Genomic DNA, 27842 nt, shown 5'->3' with positions numbered 1-27842 from the left:
GATTAGATGTGCAGTCTGATAGTATGGATTTGATGTGCAGTCTGATAGTGTGGGTTAGGTGTGCAGTCGGATAGTGTGGGTTAGGTGTGCAGTCTGATAGTGTGGGTTAGGCGTGCAGTCTGATAGTGTGGATTAGATGTGTGCAGTCTGATAGTGTGGGTTAGGTGTGCAGTCTGATAGTGTTGAATTAGATTTGCAGTCTGATAGTGTGGATTAGATGTGCAGTCTGATAGTGTGGGTTAGGTGTGCAGTCTGATAGTGTGGATTAGATGTGCAGTCTGATAGTGTGGATTAGATGTTGAGTTGGATGGTGTGGGTTAGATGTGCAGTCTGATAGTGTGGATTAGATGTGCAGTCTGATAGTGTGGGTTAGGTGTGCAGTCTGATAGTGTGGATTAGATGTGCAGTCTGATAGTGTGGGTTAGGTATGCAGTCTGATAGTATGGATTAGATGTGCAGTCTGATAGTGTGGATTAGATGTGCAGTCTGATAGTGTGGGTTAGATGTGCAGTCTGATAGTGTGGATTAGATGTGCAGTCTGATAGTGTGGGTTAGATGTGCAGTCTGATAGTGTGGGTTAGGTGTGCAGTCTGATAGTGTGGGTTAGATGTGCAGTCTGATAGTGTGGATTAGAAATGCAGTCTGATAGTGTGGATTAGATGTGCAGTCTGATAGTGTGGATTAGATGTGCAGTCTGATAGTGTGGGTTAGGTATGCAGTCGGATAGTGTGGGTTAGGTGTGCAGTCTGATAGTGTGGATTAGATTTGCATTCTGATAGTGTGGATTAGATGTGCAGTCTGATAGTGTGGATTAGAAGTGCAGTCTGATAGTGTGGATTAGAAGTGCAGTCTGATAGTGTGGGTTAGATGTGCAGTCTGATAGTGTGGGTTAGGTGTGCAGTCTGATAGTGTGGGTTAGGTGTGCAGTCTGATAGTGTGGATTAGATGTGCAGTCTGATAGTGTGGGTTAGATGTGCAGTCTGATAGGGTGGATTAGATGTGCAGTCTGATAGGGTGGATTAGATGTGCAGTCTGATAGTGTAGATTAGATGTGCAGTCTGATAGTGTGTATTAGATGTGCAGTCTGATAGTGTGGATTAGAAGTGCAGTCTGATAGTGTGGATTAGAAGTGCAGTCTGATAGTGTGGATTAGATGTGCAGTCTGATAGTGTGGGTTAGGTGTGCAGTCGGATAGTGTGGGTTAGGTGTGCAGTCGGATAGTGTGGGTTAGGTATGCAGTCGGATAGTGTGGGTTAGGTGTGCAGTCTGATAGTGTGGATTAGATTTGCAGTCTGATAGTGTGGATTAGATGTGCAGTCTGATAGTGTGGGTTAGGTGTGCAGTCTGATAGTGTGGATTAGATGTGCAGTCTGATAGTGTGGATTAGATGTGCAGTCTGATAGTGTGGATTAGATGTGCAGTCTGATAGTGTGGGTTAGATGTGCAGTCTGATAGGGTGGATTAGATGTGCAGTCTGATAGTGTAGATTAGATGTGCAGTCTGATAGTGTGTATTAGATGTGCAGTCTGATAGTGTGGATTAGAAGTGCAGTCTGATAGTGTGGATTAGAAGTGCAGTCTGATAGTGTGGATTAGATGTGCAGTCTGATAGTGTGGGTTAGGTGTGCAGTCGGATAGTGTGGGTTAGGTGTGCAGTCGGATAGTGTGGGTTAGGCGTGCAGTCTGATAGTGTGGATTAGATGTGCAGTCTGATAGTATGGATTTGATGTGCAGTCTGATAGTGTGGGTTAGGTGTGCAGTCGGATAGTGTGGGTTAGGTGTGCAGTCGGATAGTGTGGGTTAGGCGTGCAGTCTGATAGTGTGGATTAGAAGTGCAGTCTGATAGTGTGGGTTAGGTGTGCAGTCTGATAGTGTTGAATTAGATTTGCAGTCTGATAGTGTGGATTAGATGTGCAGTCGGATAGTGTGGGTTAGGTGTGCAGTCTGATAGTGTGGATTAGATGTGCAGTCTGATAGTGTGGATTAGATGTTGAGTTGGATGGTGTGGGTTAGATGTGCAGTCTGATAGTGTGGATTAGATGTGCAGTCTGATAGTGTGGGTTAGGTGTGCAGTCTGATAGTGTGGATTAGATGTGCAGTCTGATAGTGTGGGTTAGGTATGCAGTCTGATAGTATGGATTAGATGTGCAGTCTGATAGTGTGGATTAGATGTGCAGTCTGATAGTGTGGGTTAGATGTGCAGTCTGATAGTGTGGATTAGATGTGCAGTCTGATAGTGTAGATTAGATGTGCAGTCTGATAGTGTGTATTTGATGTGCAGTCTGATAGTGTGGATTAGAAGTGCAGTCTGATAGTGTGGATTAGAAGTGCAGTCTGATAGTGTGGATTAGATGTGCAGTCTGATAGTGTGGGTTAGGTGTGCAGTCGGATAGTGTGGGTTAGGTGTGCAGTCGGATAGTGTGGGTTAGGCGTGTGCAGTCGGATAGTGTGGGTTAGAAGTGCAGTCTGATAGTGTGGATTAGATGTGCAGTCTGATAGTGTGGATTAGATGTGCAGTCTGGATAGTGTGGGTTAGGTGTGCAGTCTGATAGTGTGGATTAGATGTGCAGTCTGATAGTGTTGAGTTGGATTAGATGTGCAGTCTGATAGTGTGGATTAGATGTGCAGTCTGATAGTGTGGTTAGATGTGCAGTCTGATAGGTGGATTAGATGTGCAGTCTGATAGTGTGGATTAGATGTGCAGTCTGATAGTGTGGATTAGATGTGCAGTCTGATAGTGTGGATTAGATGTGCAGTCTGATAGTGTGGATTAGATGTGCAGTCTGATAGTGTGGATTAGATGTGCAGTCTGATAGTGTGGATTAGATGTGCAGTCGGATAGTGTGGGTTAGGTGTGCAGTCGGATAGTGGGGTTAGATGTGCAGTCTGATAGTGTGGATTAGATGTGCAGTCTGATAGTATGGATTTGATGTGCAGTCTGATAGTGTGGGTTAGGTGTGCAGTCGGATAGTGTGGGTTAGGTGTGCAGTCGGATAGTGTGGGTTAGGCGTGCAGTCTGATAGTGTGGATTAGAAGTGCAGTCTGATAGTGTGGGTTAGGTGTGCAGTCTGATAGTGTTGAATTAGATTTGCAGTCTGATAGTGTGGATTAGATGTGCAGTCGGATAGTGTGGGTTAGGTGTGCAGTCTGATAGTGTGGATTAGATGTGCAGTCTGATAGTGTGGATTAGATGTTGAGTTGGATGGTGTGGGTTAGATGTGCAGTCTGATAGTGTGGATTAGATGTGCAGTCTGATAGTGTGGGTTAGGTGTGCAGTCTGATAGTGTGGATTAGATGTGCAGTCTGATAGTGTGGGTTAGGTATGCAGTCTGATAGTATGGATTAGATGTGCAGTCTGATAGTGTGGATTAGATGTGCAGTCTGATAGTGTGGGTTAGGTATGCAGTCTGATAGTGTGGATTAGATGTGCAGTCTGATAGTGTGGATTAGATGTGCAGTCTGATAGTGTGGGTTAGGTATGCAGTCTGATAGTGTGGATTAGATGTGCAGTCTGATAGTGTGGGTTAGGTGTGCAGTCGGATAGTGTGGGTTAGGTGTGCAGTCGGATAGTGTGGGTTAGGCGTGCAGTCTGATAGTGTGGATTAGAAGTGCAGTCTGATAGTGTGGGTTAGGTGTGCAGTCTGATAGTGTTGAATTAGATTTGTAGTCTGATAGTGTGGATTAGATGTGCAGTCTGATAGTGTGGGTTAGATGTGCAGTCTGATAGGGTGGATTAGATGTGCAGTCTGATAGTGTAGATTAGATGTGCAGTCTGATAGTGTGGGTTAGGTGTGCAGTCTGATAGTGTGGATTAGATGTGCAGTCTGATAGTGTGGATTAGATGTGCAGTCTGATAGTGGGGGTTATTTGTGCAGTTTGATAGTGTGGATTAGATGTGCAGTCTGATAGTGTGGGTTAGGTGTGCAGTCGGATAGTGTGGATTAGATGTGCAGTCTGATAGTGTGGGTTAGATGTGCAGGCTGATAGTGTGGGTTAGGTGTGCAGTCTGATAGTGTGGATAAGATGTGCAGTCTGATAGTGTGGATTTGTGGTGCAGTCTGATAGTGTGGATTAGATGTTGAGTCGGATGGTGTGGGTTAGGTGTGCAGTCTGATAGTGTGGATTAGATGTGCAGTCTGATAGTGTGGATTAGATGTTGAGTCGGATGGTGTGGGTTAGATGTGCAGTCTGATAGTGTGGATTAGATGTGCAGTCTGATAGTGTGGGTTAGGTGTGCAGTCTGATAGTGTGGATTAGATGTGCAGTCTGATAGTGTGGGTTAGGTATGCAGTCTGATAGTATGGATTAGATGTGCAGTCTGATAGTGTGGATTAGATGTTGAGTCGGATGGTGTGGGTTAGGTGTGCAGTCTGATAGTGTGGATTAGACTTGCAGTCTGATAGTGTGGATTAGATGTGCAGTCTGATAGTGTGGGTTAGGTATGCAGTCGGATAGTGTGGGTTAGGCGTGCAGTCTGATAGTGTGGATTAGATTTGCAGTCTGATAGTGTGGATTAGATGTTGAGTCGGATGGTGTGGGTTAGATGTGCAGTCTGATAGTGTGGATTAGATGTGCAGTCTGATAGTGTGGGTTAGGTGTGCAGTCGGATAGTGTGGGTTAGGCGTGCAGTCGGATAGTGTGGGTTAGGCGTGCAGTCTGATAGTGTGGATTAGAAGTGCAGGCTGATAGTGTGGGTTAGGTGTGCAGTCTGATAGTGTGGATAAGATGTGCAGTCTGATAGTGTGGATTTGATGTGCAGTCTGATAGTGTGGATTATATGTTGAGTCGGATGGTGTGGGTTAGGTGTGCAGTCTGATAGTGTGGATTAGATGTGCAGTCTGATAGTGTGGGTTAGGTGTGCAGTCGGATAGTGTGGGTTAGGTGTGCAGTCGGATAGTGTGGGTTAGGCGTGCAGTCTGATAGTGTGGATTAGAATTGCAGTCTGATAGTGTGGATTAGATGTTGAGTCGGATGGTGTGGGTTAGATGTGCAGTCTGATAGTGTGGATTAGAAGTGCAGTCTGATAGTGTGGATTAGAAGTGCAGTCTGATAGTGTGGATTAGATGTGCAGTCTGATAGTGTGGGTTAGGTATGCAGTCTGATAGTTTGGGGGGGGACCTAAAGGCTGCTGGCTGCTTTCACACTGCCTCTCGCCAATCTGCATGGTAAAGAGAAGATGATTTTGATGTGGTTGTTTATTTTGTCATTCGATAGCCCTTTTCGGTGTAGCTCCTACTGATGAGACAACTTGTAGGTGAAATGGTTATTCTGATCAGACAACCTCTGATCAAGAAGAGGGAGACTGTCATGGCACAGCTCTAATGTGTATGACAATGACTCTAATGTGTATTACAATGACTCTAATGTGTATTACAATGGCTCTAATTTGTATTACAATGACTCTAATGTGTATTACAATGACTCTAATGTGTATTACAATGACTATTACTAACCCTGAGTAGTAGTAGTTGTAGTAATAATAGTACCAGTGGTTATCGTAGAAGTAAAAGTTATAGCTATCGTAAATATAGCAGAGCAGGACATAGTAATAGTCTTCGGTAAGAGCCAGTCGTCTGCCCTCAGAGTGGACAGGGAGACAGGGAGAGAACAGAGAAGCATCCGTTCAGCAACACCACCATGTCTTAAACAAGCTCAACTTCCCAACCCAGAATAAACACACACAACCAACCTAACAAAAGCTGCTCTGTCTGTCCTGCCTGCTTTCCTGGCCACCCTTTTAGTATTTCTGTTTTTTCGGGCAGCGTTAAAAAGTTGCTAAACCAGAATACAAAATTGCAGTCTTTCTCTGTGTGCCTTTTCAGAGTGAGTTCTCTGTGCTTTGTCTTTCTGTGTGTGTGTTTTTGTGTGTGTGTTTTTGTGTGTGTGCTTGTTTTCAGAGTGAGTTCTCTGTGTGTGTGTTTGTGTGTAAGTGTTTGTGTGTAAGTGCGTGTGTGCGTGTGTGCATCGGACATATTTCTATCTGACAAACAGACTAAACAGAGTTCCAGCTTTGGACTGGTGACCTCAGGACTTTTCTCTCTCTTTCTCTCCTTCTGTCATTTTACTGGCTCCTCTGTGGATCCCATACGTACGATGCCGTCACAGCGCCATATAAGCGGAGAGCAGTGAGTTTTAGACAAACAGACAGACAAACAGACACCGTTGGCTGCTCATAGTCTGGGTTTTCCTCCTCTCTTCTCCTTGTTGTGTTTTTCCTCGTCTATACATTTTTTCCACCTCTTCTCCCCCTTCACTCTATCTATAGGGTTAGAGGCAGACTTGTCCCCCTTCACTCTATCTATACGGTTAGAGACAGACTTCTCCCCCTTCACTCTATCTATAGGGTTAGAGGCAGACTTGTCCCCCTTCACTCTATCTATAAGGTTAGAGGCAGACTTGTCCTCCTTCTGTCAGGACCCGGTTACGAACCCGGGTCTCCGGAGTGAGAAACAGTCACTTAACCAACTGAGCCACGAATAGTTGGCAGAACCCAGAAGATGAGGCAGACACAGCAGTACTTGAGACGATGTATTTAATGAAGTAAAAAATGAAGTTCTTCAGGAAAACATGTAACTCCACAACTTCAAAAGGAAATCCACAAGAACAAAGGTAATCCTCCAAGACAAAAAGGTAAATCCACAAGGTGGAAGGTATAGCACAGAAAGCCTCAAAAAATACTCAAAAACAAACAAACAAGAACAAAAAAACAGAATTCCACAAGAGAGTCCACCGGGATCAACAAGAGTACACAGAGTACTAGGGCTGGGTGCTAACATACAAACACAGAGCAAAGGACTGAGGAAAACAAAGGGTTTAAATACAATCAGGGGAAACGAGGCACAGGTGCAAATAATAATGGGGATCAAGGGAAAACAAAAGGTCAAAAGGCACAATGGGGGCATCTAGTGACCAAAAACCGGAACAACCCTGGCCAAATCCTGACACCTTCACTCTATCTATACGGTTAGAGACAGACTTCTCCCCCTTCACTCTATCTATAGGGTTAGAGGCAGACTTGTCCCCCTTCACTCTATCTATACGGTTAGAGGCAGACTTCTCCCCCTTCACTCTATCTATAGGGTTAGAGGCAGACTTGTCCCCCTTCACTCTATCTATAAGGTTAGAGGCAGACTTGTCCCCCTTCACTCTATCTATAAGGTTAGAGGCAGACTTGTCCCCCTTCACTCTATCTATAGGGTTAGAGGCAGACTTCTCCCCCTTCACTCTATCTATAGGGTTAGAGGCAGACTTCTCCCCCTTCACTCTATCTATAAGGTTAGAGGCAGACTTCTCCCCCTTCACCCTATCTATAGGGTTAGAGGCAGACTTCTCCCCCTTCACTCTATCTATAAGGTTAGAGGCAGACTTGTCCCCCTTCACTCTATCTATAAGGTTAGAGGCAGACTTGTCCTCCTTCACTCTATCTATAAGGTTAGAGGCAGACTTGTCCCCCTTCACTCTATCTATAGGGTTAGAGGCAGACTTGTCCCCCTTCACTCTATCTATACGGTTAGAGGCAGACTTCTCCCCCTTCACTCTATCTATAGGGTTAGAGGCAGACTTGTCCCCCTTCACTCTATCTATAAGGTTAGAGGCAGACTTGTCCCCCTTCACTCTATCTATAAGGTTAGAGGCAGACTTGTCTCCCTTCACTCTATCTATAGGGTTAGAGGCAGACTTCTCCCCCTTCACTCTATCTATAGGGTTAGAGGCAGACTTCTCCCCCTTCACCCTATCTATAAGGTTAGAGGCAGACTTCTCCCCCTTCACCCTATCTATAGAGTTAGAGGCAGACTTCTCCCCCTTCACTCTATCTATAAGGTTAGAGGCAGACTTGTCCCCCTTCACTCTATCTATAAGGTTAGAGGCAGACTTGTCCTCCTTCACTCTATCTATAAGGTTAGAGGCAGACTTGTCCCCCTTCACTCTATCTATAAGGTTAGAGGCAGACTTGTCCCCCTTCACTCTATCTATAAGGTTAGGGGCAGACTTGTCCTCCTTCACTCTATCTATACGGTTAGAGACAGACTTCTCCCCCTTCACTCTATCTATAGGGTTAGAGGCAGACTTGTCCCCCTTCACTCTATCTATAAGGTTAGAGGCAGACTTGTCCCCCTTCACTCTATCTATAAGGTTAGAGGCAGACTTGTCCCCCTTCACTCTATCTATAGGGTTAGAGGCAGACTTCTCCCCCTTCACTCTATCTATAGGGTTAGAGGCAGACTTCTCCCCCTTCACCCTATCTCTAAGGTTAGAGGCAGACTTCTACCCCTTCACCCTATCTATAGGGTTAGAGGCAGACTTCTCCCCCTTCACTCTATCTATAAGGTTAGAGGCAGACTTGTCCACCTTCACCCTATCTATAAGGTTAGAGGCAGACTTCTCCCGCTTCACTCTATCTATAGGGTTAGAGGCAGACTTGTCCCCCTTCACTCTATCTATACGGTTAGAGGCAGACTTCTCCCCCTTCACTCTATCTATAGGGTTAGAGGCAGACTTGTCCCCCTTCACTCTATCTATAAGGTTAGAGGCAGACTTGTCCCCCTTCACTCTATCTATAAGGTTAGAGGCAGACTTGTCCCCCTTCACTCTATCTATAGGGTTAGAGGCAGACTTCTCCCCCTTCACTCTATCTATAGGGTTAGAGGCAGACTTCTCCCCCTTCACTCTATCTATAAGGTTAGAGGCAGACTTCTCCCCCTTCACCCTATCTATAGGGTTAGAGGCAGACTTCTCCCCCTTCACTCTATCTATAAGGTTAGAGGCAGACTTGTCCCCCTTCACTCTATCTATAAGGTTAGAGGCAGACTTGTCCTCCTTCACTCTATCTATAGGGTTAGAGGCAGACTTGTCCCCCTTCACTCTATCTATACGGTTAGAGGCAGACTTCTCCCCTTCACTCTATCTATAGGGTTAGAGGCAGACTTCTCCCCTTCACTCTATCTATAGGGTTAGAGGCAGACTTGTCCCCCTTCACTCTATCTATAAGGTTAGAGGCAGACTTGTCCCCCTTCACTCTATCTATAAGGTTAGAGGCAGACTTGTCTCCCTTCACTCTATCTATAGGGTTAGAGGCAGACTTCTCCCCCTTCACTCTATCTATAGGGTTAGAGGCAGACTTGTCCCCCTTCACTCTATCTATAGGGTTAGAGGCAGACTTGTCCCCCTTCACTCTATCTATAAGGTTAGAGGCAGACTTGTCCTCCTTCACTCTATCTATAAGGTTAGAGGCAGACTTGTCCCCCTTCACTCTATCTATAAGGTTAGAGGCAGACTTGTCCCCCTTCACTCTATCTATAAGGTTAGAGGCAGACTTGTCCTCCTTCACTCTATCTATAAGGTTAGAGGCAGACTTCTCCCCCTTCACTCTATCTATAAGGTTAAAGGCAGACTTCTACCCCTTCACCCTATCTATAGGGTTAGAGGCAGACTTCTCCCCCTTCACTCTATCTATAGGGTTAGAGGCAGACTTCTCCCCCTTCACTCTATCTATAGGGTTAGAGGCAGACTTCTCCCCCTTCACCCTATCTATAAGGTTAGAGGCAGACTTGTCCCCCTTCACTCTATCTATAAGGTTAGAGGCAGACTTGTCCTCCTTCACTCTATCTATAAGGTTAGAGGCAGACTTGTCCCCCTTCACTCTATCTATACGGTTAGAGGCAGACTTGTCCCCCTTCACTCTATCTATAAGGTTAGAGGCAGACTTGTCCCCTTCACTCTATCTATAAGGTTAGAGGCACACTTCTCCCCTTCACTCTATCTATAGGGTTAGAGGCAGACTTGTCCCCCTTCACTCTATCTATAAGGTTAGAGGCAGACTTGTCCCCCTTCACTCTATCTATAAGGTTAGAGGCAGACTTCTCCCCCTTCACTCTATCTATAAGGTTAGAGGCACACTTCTCCCCCTTCACTCTATCTATAGGGTTAGAGGCAGACTTGTCCCCCTTCACTCTATCTATAAGGTTAGAGGCAGACTTCTCCCCCTTCACTCTATCTATAAGGTTAGAGGCAGACTTCTCCCCCTTCACTCTATCTATAGGGTTAGAGGCAGACTTGTCCCCCTTCACTCTATCTATAAGGTTAGAGGCAGACTTGTCCTCCTTCACTCTATCTATAAGGTTAGAGGCAGACTTGTCCCCCTTCACTCTATCTATAAGGTTAGAGGCAGACTTGTCCCCCTTCACTCTATCTATAAGGTTAGAGGCAGACTTGTCCCCCTTCACTCTATCTATAAGGTTAGAGGCAGACTTGTCCTCCTTCACTCTATCTATAAGGTTAGAGGCAGACTTGTCCCCCTTCACTCTATCTATAGGGTTAGAGGCAGACTTCTCCCCCTTCACGCTATCTATAGGGTTAGAGGCAGACTTGTCCCCCTTCACTCTATCTATAGGGTTAGAGGCAGACTTCTCCCCCTTCACTCTATCTATAAGGTTAGAGGCAGACTTGTCCCCCTTCACTCTATCTATAAGGTTAGAGGCAGACTTGTCCCCCTTCACTCTATCTATACGGTTAGAGGCAGACTTGTCCTCCTTCACTCTATCTATAGGGTTAGAGGCAGACTTGTCCCCCTTCACTCTATCTATAAGGTTAGAGGCAGACTTGTCCCCCTTCACTCTATCTATAAGGTTAGAGGCAGACTTGTCCCCCTTCACTCTATCTATAAGGTTAGAGGCAGACTTGTCCCCCTTCACTCTATCTATAAGGTTAGAGGCAGACTTGTCCCCTTCACTCTATCTATAAGGTTAGAGGCAGACTTGTCCCCTTCACTCTATCTATAAGGTTAGAGGCAGACTTGTCCCCCTTCACTCTATCTATAGGGTTAGAGGCAGACTTGTCCCCTTCACTCTATCTATAAGGTTAGAGGCAGACTTCTCCCCTTCACTCTATCTATAAGGTTAAAGGCAGACTTCTCCCCTTCACTCTATCTATAGGGTTAGAGGCAGACTTCTCCCCCTTCACTCTATCTATAGGGTTAGAGGCAGACTTCTCCCCCTTCACTCTATCTATAGGGTTAGAGGCAGACTTCTCCCCTTCACTCTATCTATAAGGTTAGAGGCAGACTTGTCCCCTTCACTCTATCTATAAGGTTAGAGGCAGACTTGTCCCCCTTCACTCTATCTATAAGGTTAGAGGCAGACTTGTCCCCTTCACTCTATCTATACGGTTAGAGGCAGACTTGTCCCCCTTCACTCTATCTATAAGGTTAGAGGCAGACTTCTCCCCTTCACTCTATCTATAAGGTTAGAGGCAGAGAGGCAGACTTGTCCCCCTTCACTCTATCTATAAGGTTAGAGGCAGACTTGTCCCCTTCACTCTATCTATAAGGTTAGAGGCAGACTTCTCCCCCTTCACTCTATCTATAAGGTTAGAGGCAGACTTCTCCCCTTCACTCTATCTATAAGGTTAGAGGCAGACTTGTCCCCTTCACTCTATCTATAAGGTTAGAGGCAGACTTGTCCCCTTCACTCTATCTATAAGGTTAGAGGCAGACTTGTCCCCCTTCACTCTATCTATAGGGTTAGAGGCAGACTTGTCCCCTTCACTCTATCTATAAGGTTAGAGGCAGACTTGTCCCCCTTCACTCTATCTATAAGGTTAGAGGCAGACTTGTCCCCCTTCACTCTATCTATAAGGTTAGAGGCAGACTTGTCCCCCTTCACTCTATCTATAAGGTTAGAGGCAGACTTGTCCCCCTTCACTCTATCTATAAGGTTAGAGGCAGACTTGTCCCCTTCACTCTATCTATAAGGTTAGAGGCAGACTTGTCCCCCTTCACTCTATCTATAAGGTTAGAGGCAGACTTCTCCCCTTCACTCTATCTATAGGGTTAGAGGCAGACTTGTCCCCCTTCACTCTATCTATAGGGTTAGAGGCAGACTTCTCCCCTTCACTCTATCTATAAGGTTAGAGGCAGACTTGTCCCCCTTCACTCTATCTATAAGGTTAGAGGCAGACTTGTCCCCCTTCACTCTATCTATAAGGTTAGAGGCAGACTTGTCCTCCTTCACTCTATCTATAGGGTTAGAGGCAGACTTGTCCCCTTCACTCTATCTATAAGGTTAGAGGCAGACTTGTCCCCTTCACTCTATCTATAAGGTTAGAGGCAGACTTGTCCCCTTCACTCTATCTATAAGGTTAGAGGCAGACTTCTCCCCTTCACTCTATCTATAAGGTTAGAGGCAGACTTCTCCCCCTTCACTCTATCTATAGGGTTAGAGGCAGACTTGTCCCCTTCACTCTATCTATAAGGTTAGAGGCAGACTTCTCCCCCTTCACTCTATCTATAGGGTTAGAGGCAGACTTCTCCCCCTTCACTCTATCTATAAGGTTAGAGGCAGACTTGTCCCCCTTCACTCTATCTATACTTAGAGGCAGACTTGTCCTTTCACTCTATCTATAAGGTTAGAGGCAGACTTGTCCTCCTTCACTTATCTCCCCCCTTCACTCTATCTATAGGGTTAGAGGCAGACTTCTCCCCCTTCACTCTATCTATAAGGTTAGAGGCAGACTTGTCCCCCTTCACTCTATCTATAAGGTTAGAGGCAGACTTCTCCCCTTCACTCTATCTATAGGGTTAGAGGCAGACTTGTCCCCCTTCACTCTATCTATAGGGTTAGAGGCAGACTTGTCCCCTTCACTCTATCTATAAGGTTAGAGGCAGACTTGTCCCCCTTCACTCTATCTATAAGGTTAGAGGCAGACTTCTCCCCTTCACTCTATCTATAAGGTTAGAGGCAGACTTGTCCCCTTCACTCTATCTATAAGGTTAGAGGCAGACTTGTCCCCTTCACTCTATCTATAAGGTTAGAGGCAGACTTGTCCCCTTCACTCTATCTATAAGGTTAGAGGCAGACTTCTCCCCTTCACTCTATCTATAAGGTTAGAGGCAGACTTGTCCCCCTTCACTCTATCTATAGGGTTAGAGGCAGACTTGTCCCCTTCACTCTATCTATAAGGTTAGAGGCAGACTTGTCCCCCTTCACTCTATCTATAAGGTTAGAGGCAGACTTGTCCCCTTCACTCTATCTATAAGGTTAGAGGCAGACTTGTCCCCCTTCACTCTATCTATAAGGTTAGAGGCAGACTTGTCCCCTTCACTCTATCTATAAGGTTAGAGGCAGACTTGTCCCCTTCACTCTATCTATAAGGTTAGAGGCAGACTTGTCCCCCTTCACTCTATCTATAAGGTTAGAGGCAGACTTCTCCCCTTCACTCTATCTATAAGGTTAGAGGCAGACTTGTCCTCCTTCACTCTATCTATAAGGTTAGAGGCAGACTTGTCCCCCTTCACTCTATCTATAAGGTTAGAGGCAGACTTGTCTCCCTTCACTCTATCTATACGGTTAGAGGCAGACTTGTCCTCCTTCACTCTATCTATACGGTTAGAGGCAGACTTATCTATAGGTTAGAGGCAGACTTGTCCTCCTTCACTCTATCTATAGGGTTAGAGGCAGACTTGTCCCCCTTCACTCTATCTATAAGGTTAGAGGCAGACTTGTCCCCCTTCACTCTATCTATAAGGTTAGAGGCAGACTTGTCCCCCTTCACTCTATCTATAAGGTTAGAGGCAGACTTGTCCCCCTTCACTCTATCTATAAGGTTAGAGGCAGACTTGTCCCCTTCACTCTATCTATAAGGTTAGAGGCAGACTTGTCCCCCTTCACTCTATCTATAAGGTTAGAGGCAGACTTGTCCCCCTTCACTCTATCTATAGGGTTAGAGGCAGACTTGTCCCCCTTCACTCTATCTATAAGGTTAGAGGCAGACTTGTCCCCCTTCACTCTATCTATACCAGACTTGTCCCCCTTCACTCTATCTATAGGTTAGAGGCAGACTTCTCCCCCTTCACTCTATCTATAAGGTTAGAGGCAGACTTGTCCCCCTTCACTCTATCTATAAGGTTAGAGGCAGACTTCTCCCCTTCACTCTATCTATAGGGTTAGAGGCAGACTTGTCCCCCTTCACTCTATCTATAAGGTTAGAGGCAGACTTGTCCCCTTCACTATAAGGTTAGAGGCCCCCCTTCACTCTATCTATAGGGTTAGAGGCAGACTTGTCCCCCTTCACTCTATCTATAGGTTAGAGGCAGACAGACTTATCTATAGGGTTAGAGGCAGACCTTCACTCTATCTATAAGGTTAGAGGCAGACTTGTCCCCCTTCACTCTATCTATAAGGTTAGAGGCAGACTTGTCCCCCTTCACTCTATCTATAAGGTTAGAGGCAGACTTGTCCCCCTTCACTCTATCTATAGGGTTAGAGGCAGACTTGTCCCCTTCACTCTATCTATAGGGTTAGAGGCAGACTTGTCCCCCTTCACTCTATCTATAGGGTTAGAGGCAGACTTCTCCCCCTTCACTCTATCTATAAGGTTAGAGGCAGACTTGTCCCCCTTCACTCTATCTATAAGGTTAGAGGCAGACTTCTCCCCCTTCACTCTATCTATAAGGTTAGAGGCAGACTTCTCCCCTTCACTCTATCTATAGGGTTAGAGGCAGACTTCTCCCCCTTCACTCTATCTATAGGGTTAGAGGCAGACTTCTCCCCCTTCACCCTATCTATAAGGTTAGAGGCAGACTTCTCCCCCTTCACCCTATCTATAGGGTTAGAGGCAGACTTCTCCCCCTTCACCCTATCTATAAGGTTAGAGGCAGACTTCTCCCCTTCACTCTATCTATAGGGTTAGAGGCAGACTTCTCCCCTTCACTCTATCTATAAGGTTAGAGGCAGACTTGTCCCCTTCACTCTATCTATAGGGTTAGAGGCAGACTTCTCCCCCTTCACTCTATCTATAGAGGCAGACTTGTCCCCTTCACTCTATCTATAAGGTTAAAGGCAGACTTCTCCCCCTTCACCCTATCTATAGGGTTAGAGGCAGACTTCTCCCCCTTCACTCTATCTATAGGGTTAGAGGCAGACTTCTCCCCCTTCACTCTATCTATAGGGTTAGAGGCAGACTTCTCCCCCTTCACTCTATCTATAAGGTTAGAGGCAGACTTGTCCCCCTTCACTCTATCTATAAGGTTAGAGGCAGACTTGTCCCCCTTCACTCTATCTATAAGGTTAGAGGCAGACTTGTCCCCCTTCACTCTATCTATAGGGTTAGAGGCAGACTTGTCCCCCTTCACTCTATCTATAAGGTTAGAGGCAGACTTGTCCCCCTTCACTCTATCTATAAGGTTAGAGGCACACATCTCCCCTTCACTCTATCTATAAGGTTAGAGGCACACTTCTCCCCCTTCACTCTATCTATAGGGTTAGAGGCAGACTTGTCCCCCTTCACTCTATCTATAAGGTTAGAGGCAGACTTCTCCCCCTTCACTCTATCTATAAGGTTAAAGGCAGACTTCTACCCCTTCACCCTATCTATAGGGTTAGAGGCAGACTTCTCCCCCTTCACTCTATCTATAGGGTTAGAGGCAGACTTGTCCTCCTTCACTCTATCTATAAGGTTAGAGGCAGACTTGTCCCCCTTCACTCTATCTATAGGGTTAGAGGCAGACTTCTCCCCCTTCACGCTATCTATAGGGTTAGAGGCAGACTTGTCCCCCTTCACTCTATCTATAGGGTTAGAGGCAGACTTCTCCCCCTTCACGCTATCTATAAGGTTAGAGGCAGACTTGTCCCCCTTCACTCTATCTATAAGGTTAGAGGCAGACTTCTCCCCCTTCACCATATCTATAAGGTTAGAGGCAGACTTCTCCCCCTTCACCCTATCTATAGCGTTAGAGGCAGACTTCTCCCCCTTCACTCTATCTATAGGGTTAGAGGCAGACTTCTCCCCCTTCACTCTATCTATAGGGTTAGAGGCAGACTTCTCCCCTTCACCCTATCTATAAGGTTAGAGGCAGACTTCTCCCCTTCACCCTATCTATAGGGTTAGGTTACTCTATCTATAAGGTTAGAGGCAGACTTCTCCCCCTTCACTCTATCTATAAGGTTAGAGGCAGACTTGTCCCCCTTCACTCTATCTATAAGGTTAGAGGCAGACTTGTCCCCCTTCACTCTATCTATAAGGTTAGAGGCAGACTTGTCCCCCTTCACTCTATCTATACGGTTAGAGGCAGACTTGTCCTCCTTCACTCTATCTATAGGGTTAGAGGCAGACTTGTCCCCCTTCACTCTATCTATAAGGTTAGAGGCAGACTTCTCCCCCTTCACTCTATCTATAAGGTTAGAGGCAGACTTGTCCCCCTTCACTCTATCTATAGGGTTAGAGGCAGACTTGTCCCCTTCACTCTATCTATAAGGTTAGAGGCAGACTTGTCCCCCTTCACTCTATCTATAAGGTTAGAGGCAGACTTGTCCCCCTTCACTCTATCTATAAGGTTAGAGGCAGACTTGTCCCCCTTCACTCTATCTATAAGGTTAGAGGCAGACTTGTCCCCCTTCACTCTATCTATAAGGTTAGAGGCAGACTTGTCCCCTTCACTCTATCTATAGGGTTAGAGGCAGACTTGTCCCCCTTCACTCTATCTATAAGGTTAGAGGCAGACTTGTCCCCCTTCACTCTATCTATAAGGTTAGAGGCAGACTTGTCCCCTTCACTCTATCTATAAGGTTAGAGGCAGACTTCTCCCCTTCACTCTATCTATAAGGTTAGAGGCAGACTTGTCCCCCTTCACTCTATCTATAGGGTTAGAGGCTTGTCCCCTTTCATATCTATAAGGTTAGAGGCAGACTTGTCCCCCTTCACTCTATCTATAAGGTTAGAGGCAGACTTGTCCCCTTCACTCTATCTATAAGGTTAGAGGCAGACTTGTCCCCCTTCACTCTATCTATACGGTTAGAGGCAGACTTGTCCCCTTCACTCTATCTATAGGTTAGAGGCAGACTTCTCCCCCTTCACTCTATCTATAAGGTTAGAGGCAGACTTCTCCCCTTCACTCTATCTATAAGGTTAGAGGCAGACTTCTCCCCCTTCACCCTATCTATAAGGTTAGAGGCAGACTTGTCCCCCTTCACTCTATCTATAAGGTTAGAGGCAGACTTGTCCCCTTCACTCTATCTATAAGGTTAGAGGCAGACTTGTCCCCCTTCACTCTATCTATAAGGTTAGAGGCAGACTTGTCCCCTTCACTCTATCTATAAGGTTAGAGGCAGACTTGTCCCCCTTCACTCTATCTATAAGGTTAGAGGCAGACTTGTCCCCTTCACTCTATCTATAGGGTTAGAGGCAGACTTGTCCCCCTTCACTCTATCTATAAGGTTAGAGGCAGACTTGTCCCCCTTCACTCTATCTATAAGGTTAGAGGCAGACTTCTCCCTTCACTCTATCTATAAGGTTAGAGGCAGACTTCCCCCTTCACTCTATCTATAGGGTTAGAGGCAGACTTGTCCCCCTTCACTCTATCTATAAGGTTAGAGGCAGACTTGTCCCCCTTCACTCTATCTATAGGGTTAGAGGCAGACTTCTCCCCTTCACTCTATCTATAGGGTTAGAGGCAGACTTGTCCCCTTCACTCTATCTATAGGGTTAGAGGCAGACTTGTCCCCCTTCACTCTATCTATAAGGTTAGAGGCAGACTTGTCCCCCTTCACTCTATCTATAAGGTTAGAGGCAGACTTCTCCCCCTCACCTATCTATAAGGTTAGAGGCAGACTTCTCCCCCTTCACTCTATCTTAGCTTAGAGGCAGACCCCTTTCACTCTATCTATAGGGTTAGAGGCAGACTTGTCCCCCTTCACTCTATCTATAGGGTTAGAGGCAGACTTGTCCCCCTTCACTCTATCTATAAGGTTAGAGGCAGACTTGTCCTCCTTCACTCTATCTATAAGGTTAGAGGCAGACTTGTCCCCCTTCACTCTATCTATAGGGTTAGAGGCAGACTTCTCCCCTTCACTCTATCTATAGGGTTAGAGGCAGACTTGTCCCCTTCACTCTATCTATAAGGTTAGAGGCAGACTTCTCCCCCTTCACTCTATCTATAAGGTTAGAGGCAGACTTGTCCCCCTTCACTCTATCTATAGGGTTAGAGGCAGACTTCTCCCCCTTCACGCTATCTATAAGGTTAGAGGCAGACTTGTCCCCCTTCACTCTATCTATAAGGTTAGAGGCAGACTTCTCCCCCTTCACTCTATCTATAGGGTTAGAGGCAGACTTGTCCCCCTTCACTCTATCTATAGGGTTAGAGGCAGACTTGTCCCCTTCACCCTTCACTTGTCCTATCTATATAAGGTTAGAGGCAGACTTGTCCCCTTCACTCTATCTATAAGGTTAGAGGCAGACTTGTCCCCTTCACTCTATCTATAGGTTAGAGGCAGACTTCTCCCCTTCACTCTATCTATAGGGTTAGAGGCAGACTTGTCCCCTTCACTCTATCTATAGGGTTAGAGGCAGACTTCTCCCCTTCACTCTATCTATAGGTTAGAGGCAGACTTCTCCCCTTCACTCTATCTATAAGGTTAGAGGCAGACTTGTCCCCCTTCACTCTATCTATAAGGTTAGAGGCAGACTTCTCCCCCTTCACTCTATCTATAAGGTTAGAGGCAGACTTGTCCCCCTTCACTCTATCTATAGGGTTAGAGGCAGACTTCTCCCCCTTCACGCTATCTATAAGGTTAGAGGCAGACTTCTCCCCCTTCACTCTATCTATAAGGTTAAAGGCAGACTTCTACCCCTTCACCCTATCTATAGGGTTAGAGGCAGACTTCTCCCCCTTCACTCTATCTATAGGGTTAGAGGCAGACTTCTCCCCCTTCACTCTATCTATAGGGTTAGAGGCAGACTTCTCCCCCTTCACCCTATCTATAAGGTTAGAGGCAGACTTGTCCCCCTTCACTCTATCTATAAGGTTAGAGGCAGACTTGTCCTCCTTCACTCTATCTATAAGGTTAGAGGCAGACTTGTCCCCCTTCACTCTATCTATAGGGTTAGAGGCAGACTTGTCCCCCTTCACTCTATCTATAAGGTTAGAGGCAGACTTGTCCCCCTTCACTCTATCTATAAGGTTAGGCAGACTTCTCCCCTTCACTCTATCTATAAGGTTAGAGGCAGACTTCTCCCCTTCACTCTATCTATAGGGTTAGAGGCAGACTTGTCCCCTTCACTCTATCTATAAGGTTAGAGGCAGACTTCTCCCCTTCACTCTATCTATAAGGTTAGAGGCAGACTTCTACCCCTTCACCTATAGGGTTAGAGGCAGACTTCCCCTTCACTCTATCTATAGGTTAGAGGCAGACTTGTCCTCCTTCACTCTATCTATAAGGTTAGAGGCAGACTTCACTCTATCTATAGGGTTAGAGGCCAGACTTCCCCCTTCACTCTATCTATAGGGTTAGAGGCAGACTTCTCCCCCTTCACTCTATCTATAAGGTTAGAGGCAGACTTGTCCCCCTTCACTCTATCTATAAGGTTAGAGGCAGACTTCTCCCCCTTCACCATATCTATAAGGTTAGAGGCAGACTTCTCCCCCTTCACTCTATCTATAGGGTTAGAGGCAGACTTGTCCCCCTTCACTCTATCTATAGGGTTAGAGGCAGACTTCTCCCCCTTCACTCTATCTATAGGGTTAGAGGCAGACTTCTCCCCCTTCACTCTATCTATAAGGTTAGAGGCAGACTTCTCCCCTTCACCCTATCTATAGGGTTAGAGGCAGACTTCTCCCCCTTCACTCTATCTATAAGGTTAGAGGCAGACTTGTCCCCCTTCACTCTATCTATAAGGTTAGAGGCAGACTTGTCCCCCTTCACTCTATCTATAAGGTTAGAGGCAGACTTGTCCCCCTTCACTCTATCTATACGGTTAGAGGCAGACTTGTCCTCCTTCACTCTATCTATACCCTTAGAGGCAGACTTGTCCCCCTTCACTATCTATAGGGTTAGAGGCAGACTTGTCCCCCTTCACTCTATCTATAAGGTTAGAGGCAGACTTGTCCCCCTTCACTCTATCTATAGGGTTAGAGGCAGACTTGTCCCCCTTCACTCTATCTATAAGGTTAGAGGCAGACTTGTCCCCCTTCACTCTATCTATAAGGTTAGAGGCAGACTTGTCCCCTTCACTCTATCTATAAGGTTAGAGGCAGACTTGTCCTCCTTCACTCTATCTATAAGGTTAGAGGCAGACTTGTCCCCCACTCTCTACAGACTCCCCCTTCACTCTATCTATACGGTTAGAGGCAGACTTGTCCCCCTTCACTCTATCTATCATAGGGTTAGAGGCAGACTTGTCCCCCTTCACTCTATCTATAAGGTTAGAGGCAGACTTGTCCCCCTTCACTCTATCTATAAGGTTAGAGGCAGACTTGTCCCCCTTCACTCTATCTATAAGGTTAGAGGCAGACTTCTCCCCCTTCACTCTATCTATAAGGTTAGAGGCAGACTTCTCCCCCTTCACTCTATCTATAGGGTTAGAGGCAGACTTGTCCCCTTCACTCTATCTATAAGGTTAGAGGCAGACTTGTCCCCCTTCACTCTATCTATAAGGTTAGAGGCAGACTTGTCCCCTTCACTTATCTATAAGGTTAGAGGCAGACTTGTCCCCTTCACTCTATCTATAAGGTTAGAGGCAGACTTGTCCCCTTCACTCTATCTATAGGTTAGAGGCAGACTTGTCCCCTTCACTCTATCTATAGGGTTAGAGGCAGACTTGTCCCCCTTCACTCTATCTATAGGTTAGAGGCAGACTTCTCCCCCTTCACTCTATCTATAAGGTTAGAGGCAGACTTGTCCCCCTTCACTCTATCTATAAGGTTAGAGGCAGACTTGTCCCCTTCACTCTATCTATAAGGTTAGAGGCAGACTTCTCCCCCTTCACTCTATCTATAGGGTTAGAGGCAGACTTGTCCCCCTTCACTCTATCTATAAGGTTAGAGGCAGACTTGTCCCCCTTCACTCTATCTATAAGGTTAGAGGCAGACTTCTCCCCTTCACTCTATCTATAAGGTTAGAGGCAGACTTCTCCCCCTTCACTCTATCTATAGGGTTAGAGGCAGACTAACTCTATCTATAAGTTAGAGGCAGACTTCTCCCCCTTCACTCTATCTATAAGGTTAGAGGCAGACTTCTCCCCTTCACTCTATCTATAGGGTTAGAGGCAGACTTCTCCCCCTTCACTCTATCTATAGGGTTAGAGGCAGACTTGTCCTCCTTCACTCTATCTATAAGGTTAGAGGCAGACTTGTCCCCCTTCACTCTATCTATAGGGTTAGAGGCAGACTTCTCCCCCTTCACGCTATCTATAGGGTTAGAGGCAGACTTGTCCCCCTTCACTCTATCTATAGGGTTAGAGGCAGACTTCTCCCCCTTCACGCTATCTATAAGGTTAGAGGCAGACTTGTCCCCCTTCACTCTATCTATAAGGTTAGAGGCAGACTTCTCCCCCTTCACCATATCTATAAGGTTAGAGGCAGACTTCTCCCCCTTCACCCTATCTATAGCGTTAGAGGCAGACTTCTCCCCTTCACTCTATCTATAGGGTTAGAGGCAGACTTCTCCCCCTTCACTCTATCTATAGGGTTAGAGGCAGACTTCTCACCCTTCACCCTATCTATAAGGTTAGAGGCAGACTTCTCCCCCTTCACCCTATCTATAGGGTTAGAGGCAGACTTCTCCCCCTTCACTCTATCTATAAGGTTAGAGGCAGACTTGTCCCCCTTCACTCTATCTATAAGGTTAGAGGCAGACTTGTCCTCCTTCACTCTATCTATAAGGTTAGAGGCAGACTTGTCCCCCTTCACTCTATCTATAGGGTTAGAGGCAGACTTCTCCCCCTTCACGCTATCTATAAGGTTAGAGGCAGACTTCTCCCCTTCACTCTATCTATAAGGTTAAAGGCAGACTTCTCCCCCTTCACTCTATCTATAGGGTTAGAGGCAGACTTCTCCCCCTTCACTCTATCTATAGGTTAGGGTTAGAGGCAGACTTCTCCCCCTTCACTCTATCTATAAGGTTAGAGGCAGACTTGTCCCCCTTCACTCTATCTATAAGGTTAGAGGCAGACTTGTCCCCCTTCACTCTATCTATAAGGTTAGAGGCAGACTTGTCCCCTTCACTCTATCTATAGGGTTAGAGGCAGACTTGTCCCCCTTCACTCTATCTATAAGGTTAGAGGCAGACTTGTCCCCCTTCACTCTATCTATAAGGTTAGAGGCAGACTTGTCCCCCTTCACTCTATCTATAAGGTTAGAGGCAGACTTGTCCCCCTTCACTCTATCTATAGGGTTAGAGGCAGACTTCTCCCCCTTCACTCTATCTATAGGGTTAGAGGCAGACTTGTCCCCCTTCACTCTATCTATAAGGTTAGAGGCAGACTTGTCTCCCTTCACTCTATCTATACGGTTAGAGGCAGACTTGTCCCCCTTCACTCTATCTATAAGGTTAGAGGCAGACTTGTCCTCCTTCACTCTATCTATAAGGTTAGAGGCAGACTTGTCCCCCTTCACTCTATCTATAAGGTTAGAGGCAGACTTGTCCCCCTTCACTCTATCTATAAGGTTAGAGGCAGACTTGTCCCCCTTCACTCTATCTATAAGGTTAGAGGCAGACTTGTCCCCCTTCACTCTATCTATAAGGTTAGAGGCAGACTTGTCCTCCTTCACTCTATCTATACGGTTAGAGGCAGACTTGTCCTCCTTCACTCTATCTATAGGGTTAGAGGCAGACTTGTCCCCCTTCACTCTATCTATAAGGTTAGAGGCAGACTTGTCCCCCTTCACTCTATCTATAAGGTTAGAGGCAGACTTGTCCCCCTTCACTCTATCTATAGGGTTAGAGGCAGACTTGTCCCCCTTCACTCTATCTATAAGGTTAGAGGCAGACTTGTCCCCCTTCACTCTATCTATAAGGTTAGAGGCAGACTTGTCCCCCTTCACTCTATCTATAAGGTTAGAGGCAGACTTGTCCCCCTTCACTCTATCTATAAGGTTAGAGGCAGACTTGTCCCCCTTCACTCTATCTATAAGGTTAGAGGCAGACTTGTCCTCCTTCACTCTATCTATAAGGTTAGGGCAGACTTAGATCTATAAGGTTAGAGGCAGACTTGTCCCCCTTCACTCTATCTATAAGGTTAGAGGCAGACTTGTCCCCCTTCACTCTATCTATAAGGTTAGAGGCAGACTTGTCCCCCTTCACTCTATCTATAGGGTTAGAGGCAGACTTCTCCCCTTCACTCTATCTATAAGGTTAGAGGCAGACTTGTCCCCCTTCACTCTATCTATAAGGTTAGAGGCAGACTTGTCCCCTTCACTCTATCTATAAGGTTAGAGGCAGACTTGTCCCCCTTCACTCTATCTATAAGGTTAGAGGCAGACTTGTCCCCTTCACTCTATCTATAGGGTTAGAGGCAGACTTCTCCCCCTTCACTCTATCTATAGGGTTAGAGGCAGACTTCTCCCCTTCACTCTATCTATAGGGTTAGAGGCAGACTTCTCCCCTTCACTCTATCTATAAGGTTAGAGGCAGACTTGTCCCCCTTCACTCTATCTATAAGGTTAGAGGCAGACTTGTCCCCCTTCACTCTATCTATAAGGTTAGAGGCAGACTTGTCCCCTTCACTCTATCTATACTTGTCCCCTTCACTCTATCTATAGGGTTAGAGGCAGACTTGTCCCCCTTCACTCTATCTATAAGGTTAGAGGCAGACTTGTCCCCCTTCACTCTATCTATAAGGTTAGAGGCAGACTTGTCCCCCTTCACTCTATCTATAAGGTTAGAGGCAGACTTGTCCCCCTTCACTATCTATAAGGTTAGAGGCAGACTTGTCCCCCTTCACTCTATCTATAGGGTTAGAGGCAGACTTGTCCCCCTTCACTCTATCTATAAGGTTAGAGGCAGACTTGTCCCCCTTCACTCTATCTATAAGGTTAGAGGCAGACTTGTCCCCCTTCACTCTATCTATAAGGTTAGAGGCAGACTTGTCCCCCTTCACTCTATCTATAAGGTTAGAGGCAGACTTGTCCCCCTTCACTCTATCTATAAGGTTAGAGGCAGACTTGTCCCCTTCACTCTATCTATAAGGTTAGAGGCAGACTTGTCCCCCTTCACTCTATCTATAAGGTTAGAGGCAGACTTGTCCCCCTTCACTCTATCTATACGGTTAGAGGCAGACTTGTCCTCCTTCACTCTATCTATAGGGTTAGAGGCAGACTTGTCCCCCTTCACTCTATCTATAAGGTTAGAGGCAGACTTGTCCCCCTTCACTCTATCTATAAGGTTAGAGGCAGACTTGTCCCCCTTCACCTATCTTACACAGACTTGTCCTATCTATCTATAGGGTTAGAGGCAGACTTGTCCCCCTTCACTCTATCTATAAGGTTAGAGGCAGACTTCTCCCCCTTCACTCTATCTATAAGGTTAGAGGCAGACTTGTCCCCCTTCACTCTATCTATAAGGTTAGAGGCAGACTTGTCCCCCTTCACTCTATCTATAAGGTTAGAGGCAGACTTGTCCCCTTCACTCTATCTATAGGGTTAGAGGCAGACTTGTCCCCCTTCACTCTATCTATAAGGTTAGAGGCAGACTTGTCCCCCTTCACTCTATCTATAAGGTTAGAGGCAGACTTGTCCCCCTTCACTCTATCTATAAGGTTAGAGGCAGACTTGTCTCCCTTCACTCTATCTATACGGTTAGAGGCAGACTTGTCCTCCTTCACTCTATCTATAGGGTTAGAGGCAGACTTCTCCCCATTCACGCTATCTATAAGGTTAGAGGCAGACTTGTCCCCCTTCACTCTATCTATAAGGTTAGAGGCAGACTTGTCCCCCTTCACTCTATCTATAGGGTTAGAGGCAGACTTGTCCCCCTTCACTCTATCTATAAGGTTAGAGGCAGACTTGTCCCCCTTCACTCTATCTATAAGGTTAGAGGCAGACTTGTCCTCCTTCACTCTATCTATAAGGTTAGAGGCAGACTTGTCCCCCTTCACTCTATCTATAAGGTTAGAGGCAGACTTCTCCCCTTCACTCTATCTATAAGGTTAGAGGCAGACTTGTCCCCTTCACTCTATCTATAGGGTTAGAGGCAGACTTGTCCCCCTTCACTCTATCTATAAGGTTAGAGGCAGACTTGTCCCCCTTCACTCTATCTATAAGGTTAGAGGCAGACTTGTCCCCCTTCACTCTATCTATAAGGTTAGAGGCAGACTTCTCCCCCTTCACTCTATCTATAAGGTTAGAGGCAGACTTGTCCCCCTTCACTCTATCTATAGGGTTAGAGGCAGACTTGTCCCCCTTCACTCTATCTATAAGGTTAGAGGCAGACTTGTCCCCCTTCACTCTATCTATAAGGTTAGAGGCAGACTTGTCCCCCTTCACTCTATCTATAAGGTTAGAGGCAGACTTGTCCCCCTTCACTCTATCTATAAGGTTAGAGGCAGACTTGTCCCCTTCACTCTATCTATAGGGTTAGAGGCAGACTTGTCCCCTTCACTCTATCTATAAGGTTAGAGGCAGACTTGTCCCCCTTCACTCTATCTATAAGGTTAGAGGCAGACTTGTCCTCCTTCACTCTATCTATAAGGTTAGAGGCAGACTTGTCCCCCTTCACTCTATCTATAGGGTTAGAGGCAGACTTGTCCCCTTCACTCTATCTATAAGGTTAGAGGCAGACTTGTCCCCTTCACTCTATCTATAGGGTTAGAGGCAGACTTGTCCCCCTTCACTCTATCTATAAGGTTAGAGGCAGACTTGTCCCCCTTCACTCTATCTATAAGGTTAGAGGCAGACTTGTCCCCCTTCACTCTATCTATAAGGTTAGAGGCAGACTTGTCCCCTTCACTCTATCTATAAGGTTAGAGGCAGACTTGTCCCCCTTCACTCTATCTATAAGGGTTAGAGGCAGACTTCTCCCCTTCACTCTATCTATAAGGTTAGAGGCAGACTTGTCCCCTTCACTCTATCTATAAGGTTAGAGGCAGACTTCTCCCCCTTCACTCTATCTATAAGGTTAGAGGCAGACTTGTCCCCTTCACTCTATCTATAAGGTTAGAGGCAGACTTGTCCCCTTCACTCTATCTATAGGGTTAGAGGCAGACTTGTCCCCTTCACTCTATCTATAAGGTTAGAGGCAGACTTGTCCCCCTTCACTCTATCTATAAGGTTAGAGGCAGACTTGTCCCCCTTCACTCTATCTATAAGGTTAGAGGCAGACTTGTCCCCCTTCACTCTATCTATACGGTTAGAGGCAGACTTGTCCTCCTTCACTCTATCTATAAGGTTAGAGGCAGACTTGTCCCCTTCACTCTATCTATAAGGTTAGAGGCAGACTTGTCCCCTTCACTCTATCTATAAGGTTAGAGGCAGACTTGTCCCCCTTCACTCTATCTATAAGGTTAGAGGCAGACTTCTCCCCCTTCACTCTATCTATAAGGTTAGAGGCAGACTTCTCCCCTTCACTCTATCTATAGGGTTAGAGGCAGACTTGTCCCCCTTCACTCTATCTATAGGGTTAGAGGCAGACTTGTCCCCCTTCACTCTATCTATAAGGTTAGAGGCAGACTTGTCCCCCTTCACTCTATCTATAAGGTTAGAGGCAGACTTGTCCCCCTTCACTCTATCTATAAGGTTAGAGGCAGACTTGTCCCCCTTCACTCTATCTATACGGTTAGAGGCAGACTTGTCCTCCTTCACTCTATCTATAGGGTTAGAGGCAGACTTGTCCCCCTTCACTCTATCTATAAGGTTAGAGGCAGACTTCTCCCCCTTCACCCTATCTATAGGGTTAGAGGCAGACTTCTCCCCCTTCACTCTATCTATAGGGTTAGAGGCAGACTTCTCCCCCTTCACTCTATCTATAAGGTTAGAGGCAGACTTCTCCCCCTTCACTCTATCTATAAGGTTAGAGGCACACTTCTCCCCCTTCACTCTATCTATAGGGTTAGAGGCAGACTTGTCCCCCTTCACTCTATCTATAAGGTTAGAGGCAGACTTGTCCCCCTTCACTCTATCTATAAGGTTAGAGGCAGACTTGTCCTCCTTCACTCTATCTATAAGGTTAGAGGCACACTTCTCCCCTTCACTCTATCTATAGGGTTAGAGGCAGACTTGTCCCCTTCACTCTATCTATAAGGTTAGAGGCAGACTTGTCCCCCTTCACTCTATCTATACGGTTAGAGGCAGACTTGTCCTCCTTCACTCTATCTATAAGGTTAGAGGCAGACTTGTCCCCCTTCACTCTATCTATAAGGTTAGAGGCAGACTTGTCCCCCTTCACTCTATCTATAAGGTTAGAGGCAGACTTGTCCCCCTTCACTCTATCTATAAGGTTAGAGGCAGACTTGTCCCCTTCACTCTATCTATAAGGTTAGAGGCAGACTTGTCCCCCTTCACTCTATCTATAAGGTTAGAGGCAGACTTGTCCTCCTTCACTCTATCTATAGGGTTAGAGGCAGACTTCTCCCCATTCACGCTATCTATAAGGTTAGAGGCAGACTTGTCCCCCTTCACTCTATCTATAAAGTTAGAGGCAGACTTGTCCCCCTTCACTCTATCTATAAGGTTAGAGGCAGACTTCTCCCCCTTCACTCTATCTATAAGGTTAGAGGCACACTTCTCCCCCTTCACTCTATCTATAGGGTTAGAGGCAGACTTGTCCCCCTTCACTCTATCTATAAGGTTAGAGGCAGACTTGTCCCCCTTCACTCTATCTATAAGGTTAGAGGCAGACTTGTCCCCTTCACTCTATCTATAAGGTTAGAGGCAGACTTGTCCCCTTCACTCTATCTATAGGGTTAGAGGCAGACTTGTCCTCCTTCACTCTATCTATAGGGTTAGAGGCAGACTTGTCCCCTTCACTCTATCTATAAGGTTAGAGGCAGACTTGTCCCCTTCACTCTATCTATAAGGTTAGAGGCAGACTTGTCCCCTTCACTCTATCTATAAGGTTAGAGGCAGACTTGTCCCCCTTCACT

General features: G+C 46.1%; 1 protein-coding gene across 1 annotated transcript in view; it reads left to right on the top strand.

Annotated features, from left to right (window-relative positions):
- The first annotated feature begins 6092 nt into the window (after positions 1-6092).
- Positions 6093-27842, top strand: part of LOC115121427 (A disintegrin and metalloproteinase with thrombospondin motifs 6-like) — a 182464-nt gene continuing 160714 nt past the window's right edge. Inside the window, exon 1 of the mRNA XM_065006834.1 lies at positions 6093-6124. Within this exon, the coding sequence (XP_064862906.1) occupies positions 6093-6124 (32 nt within the window). The remainder of the gene's footprint in view (positions 6125-27842) is intronic.

Source organism: Oncorhynchus nerka, linkage group LG22, assembly GCF_034236695.1.
Source record: "Oncorhynchus nerka isolate Pitt River linkage group LG22, Oner_Uvic_2.0, whole genome shotgun sequence".
NCBI classification, from domain to species: domain Eukaryota; kingdom Metazoa; phylum Chordata; class Actinopteri; order Salmoniformes; family Salmonidae; genus Oncorhynchus; species Oncorhynchus nerka.
This window is presented reverse-complemented; position numbering and strand designations above follow the sequence as displayed.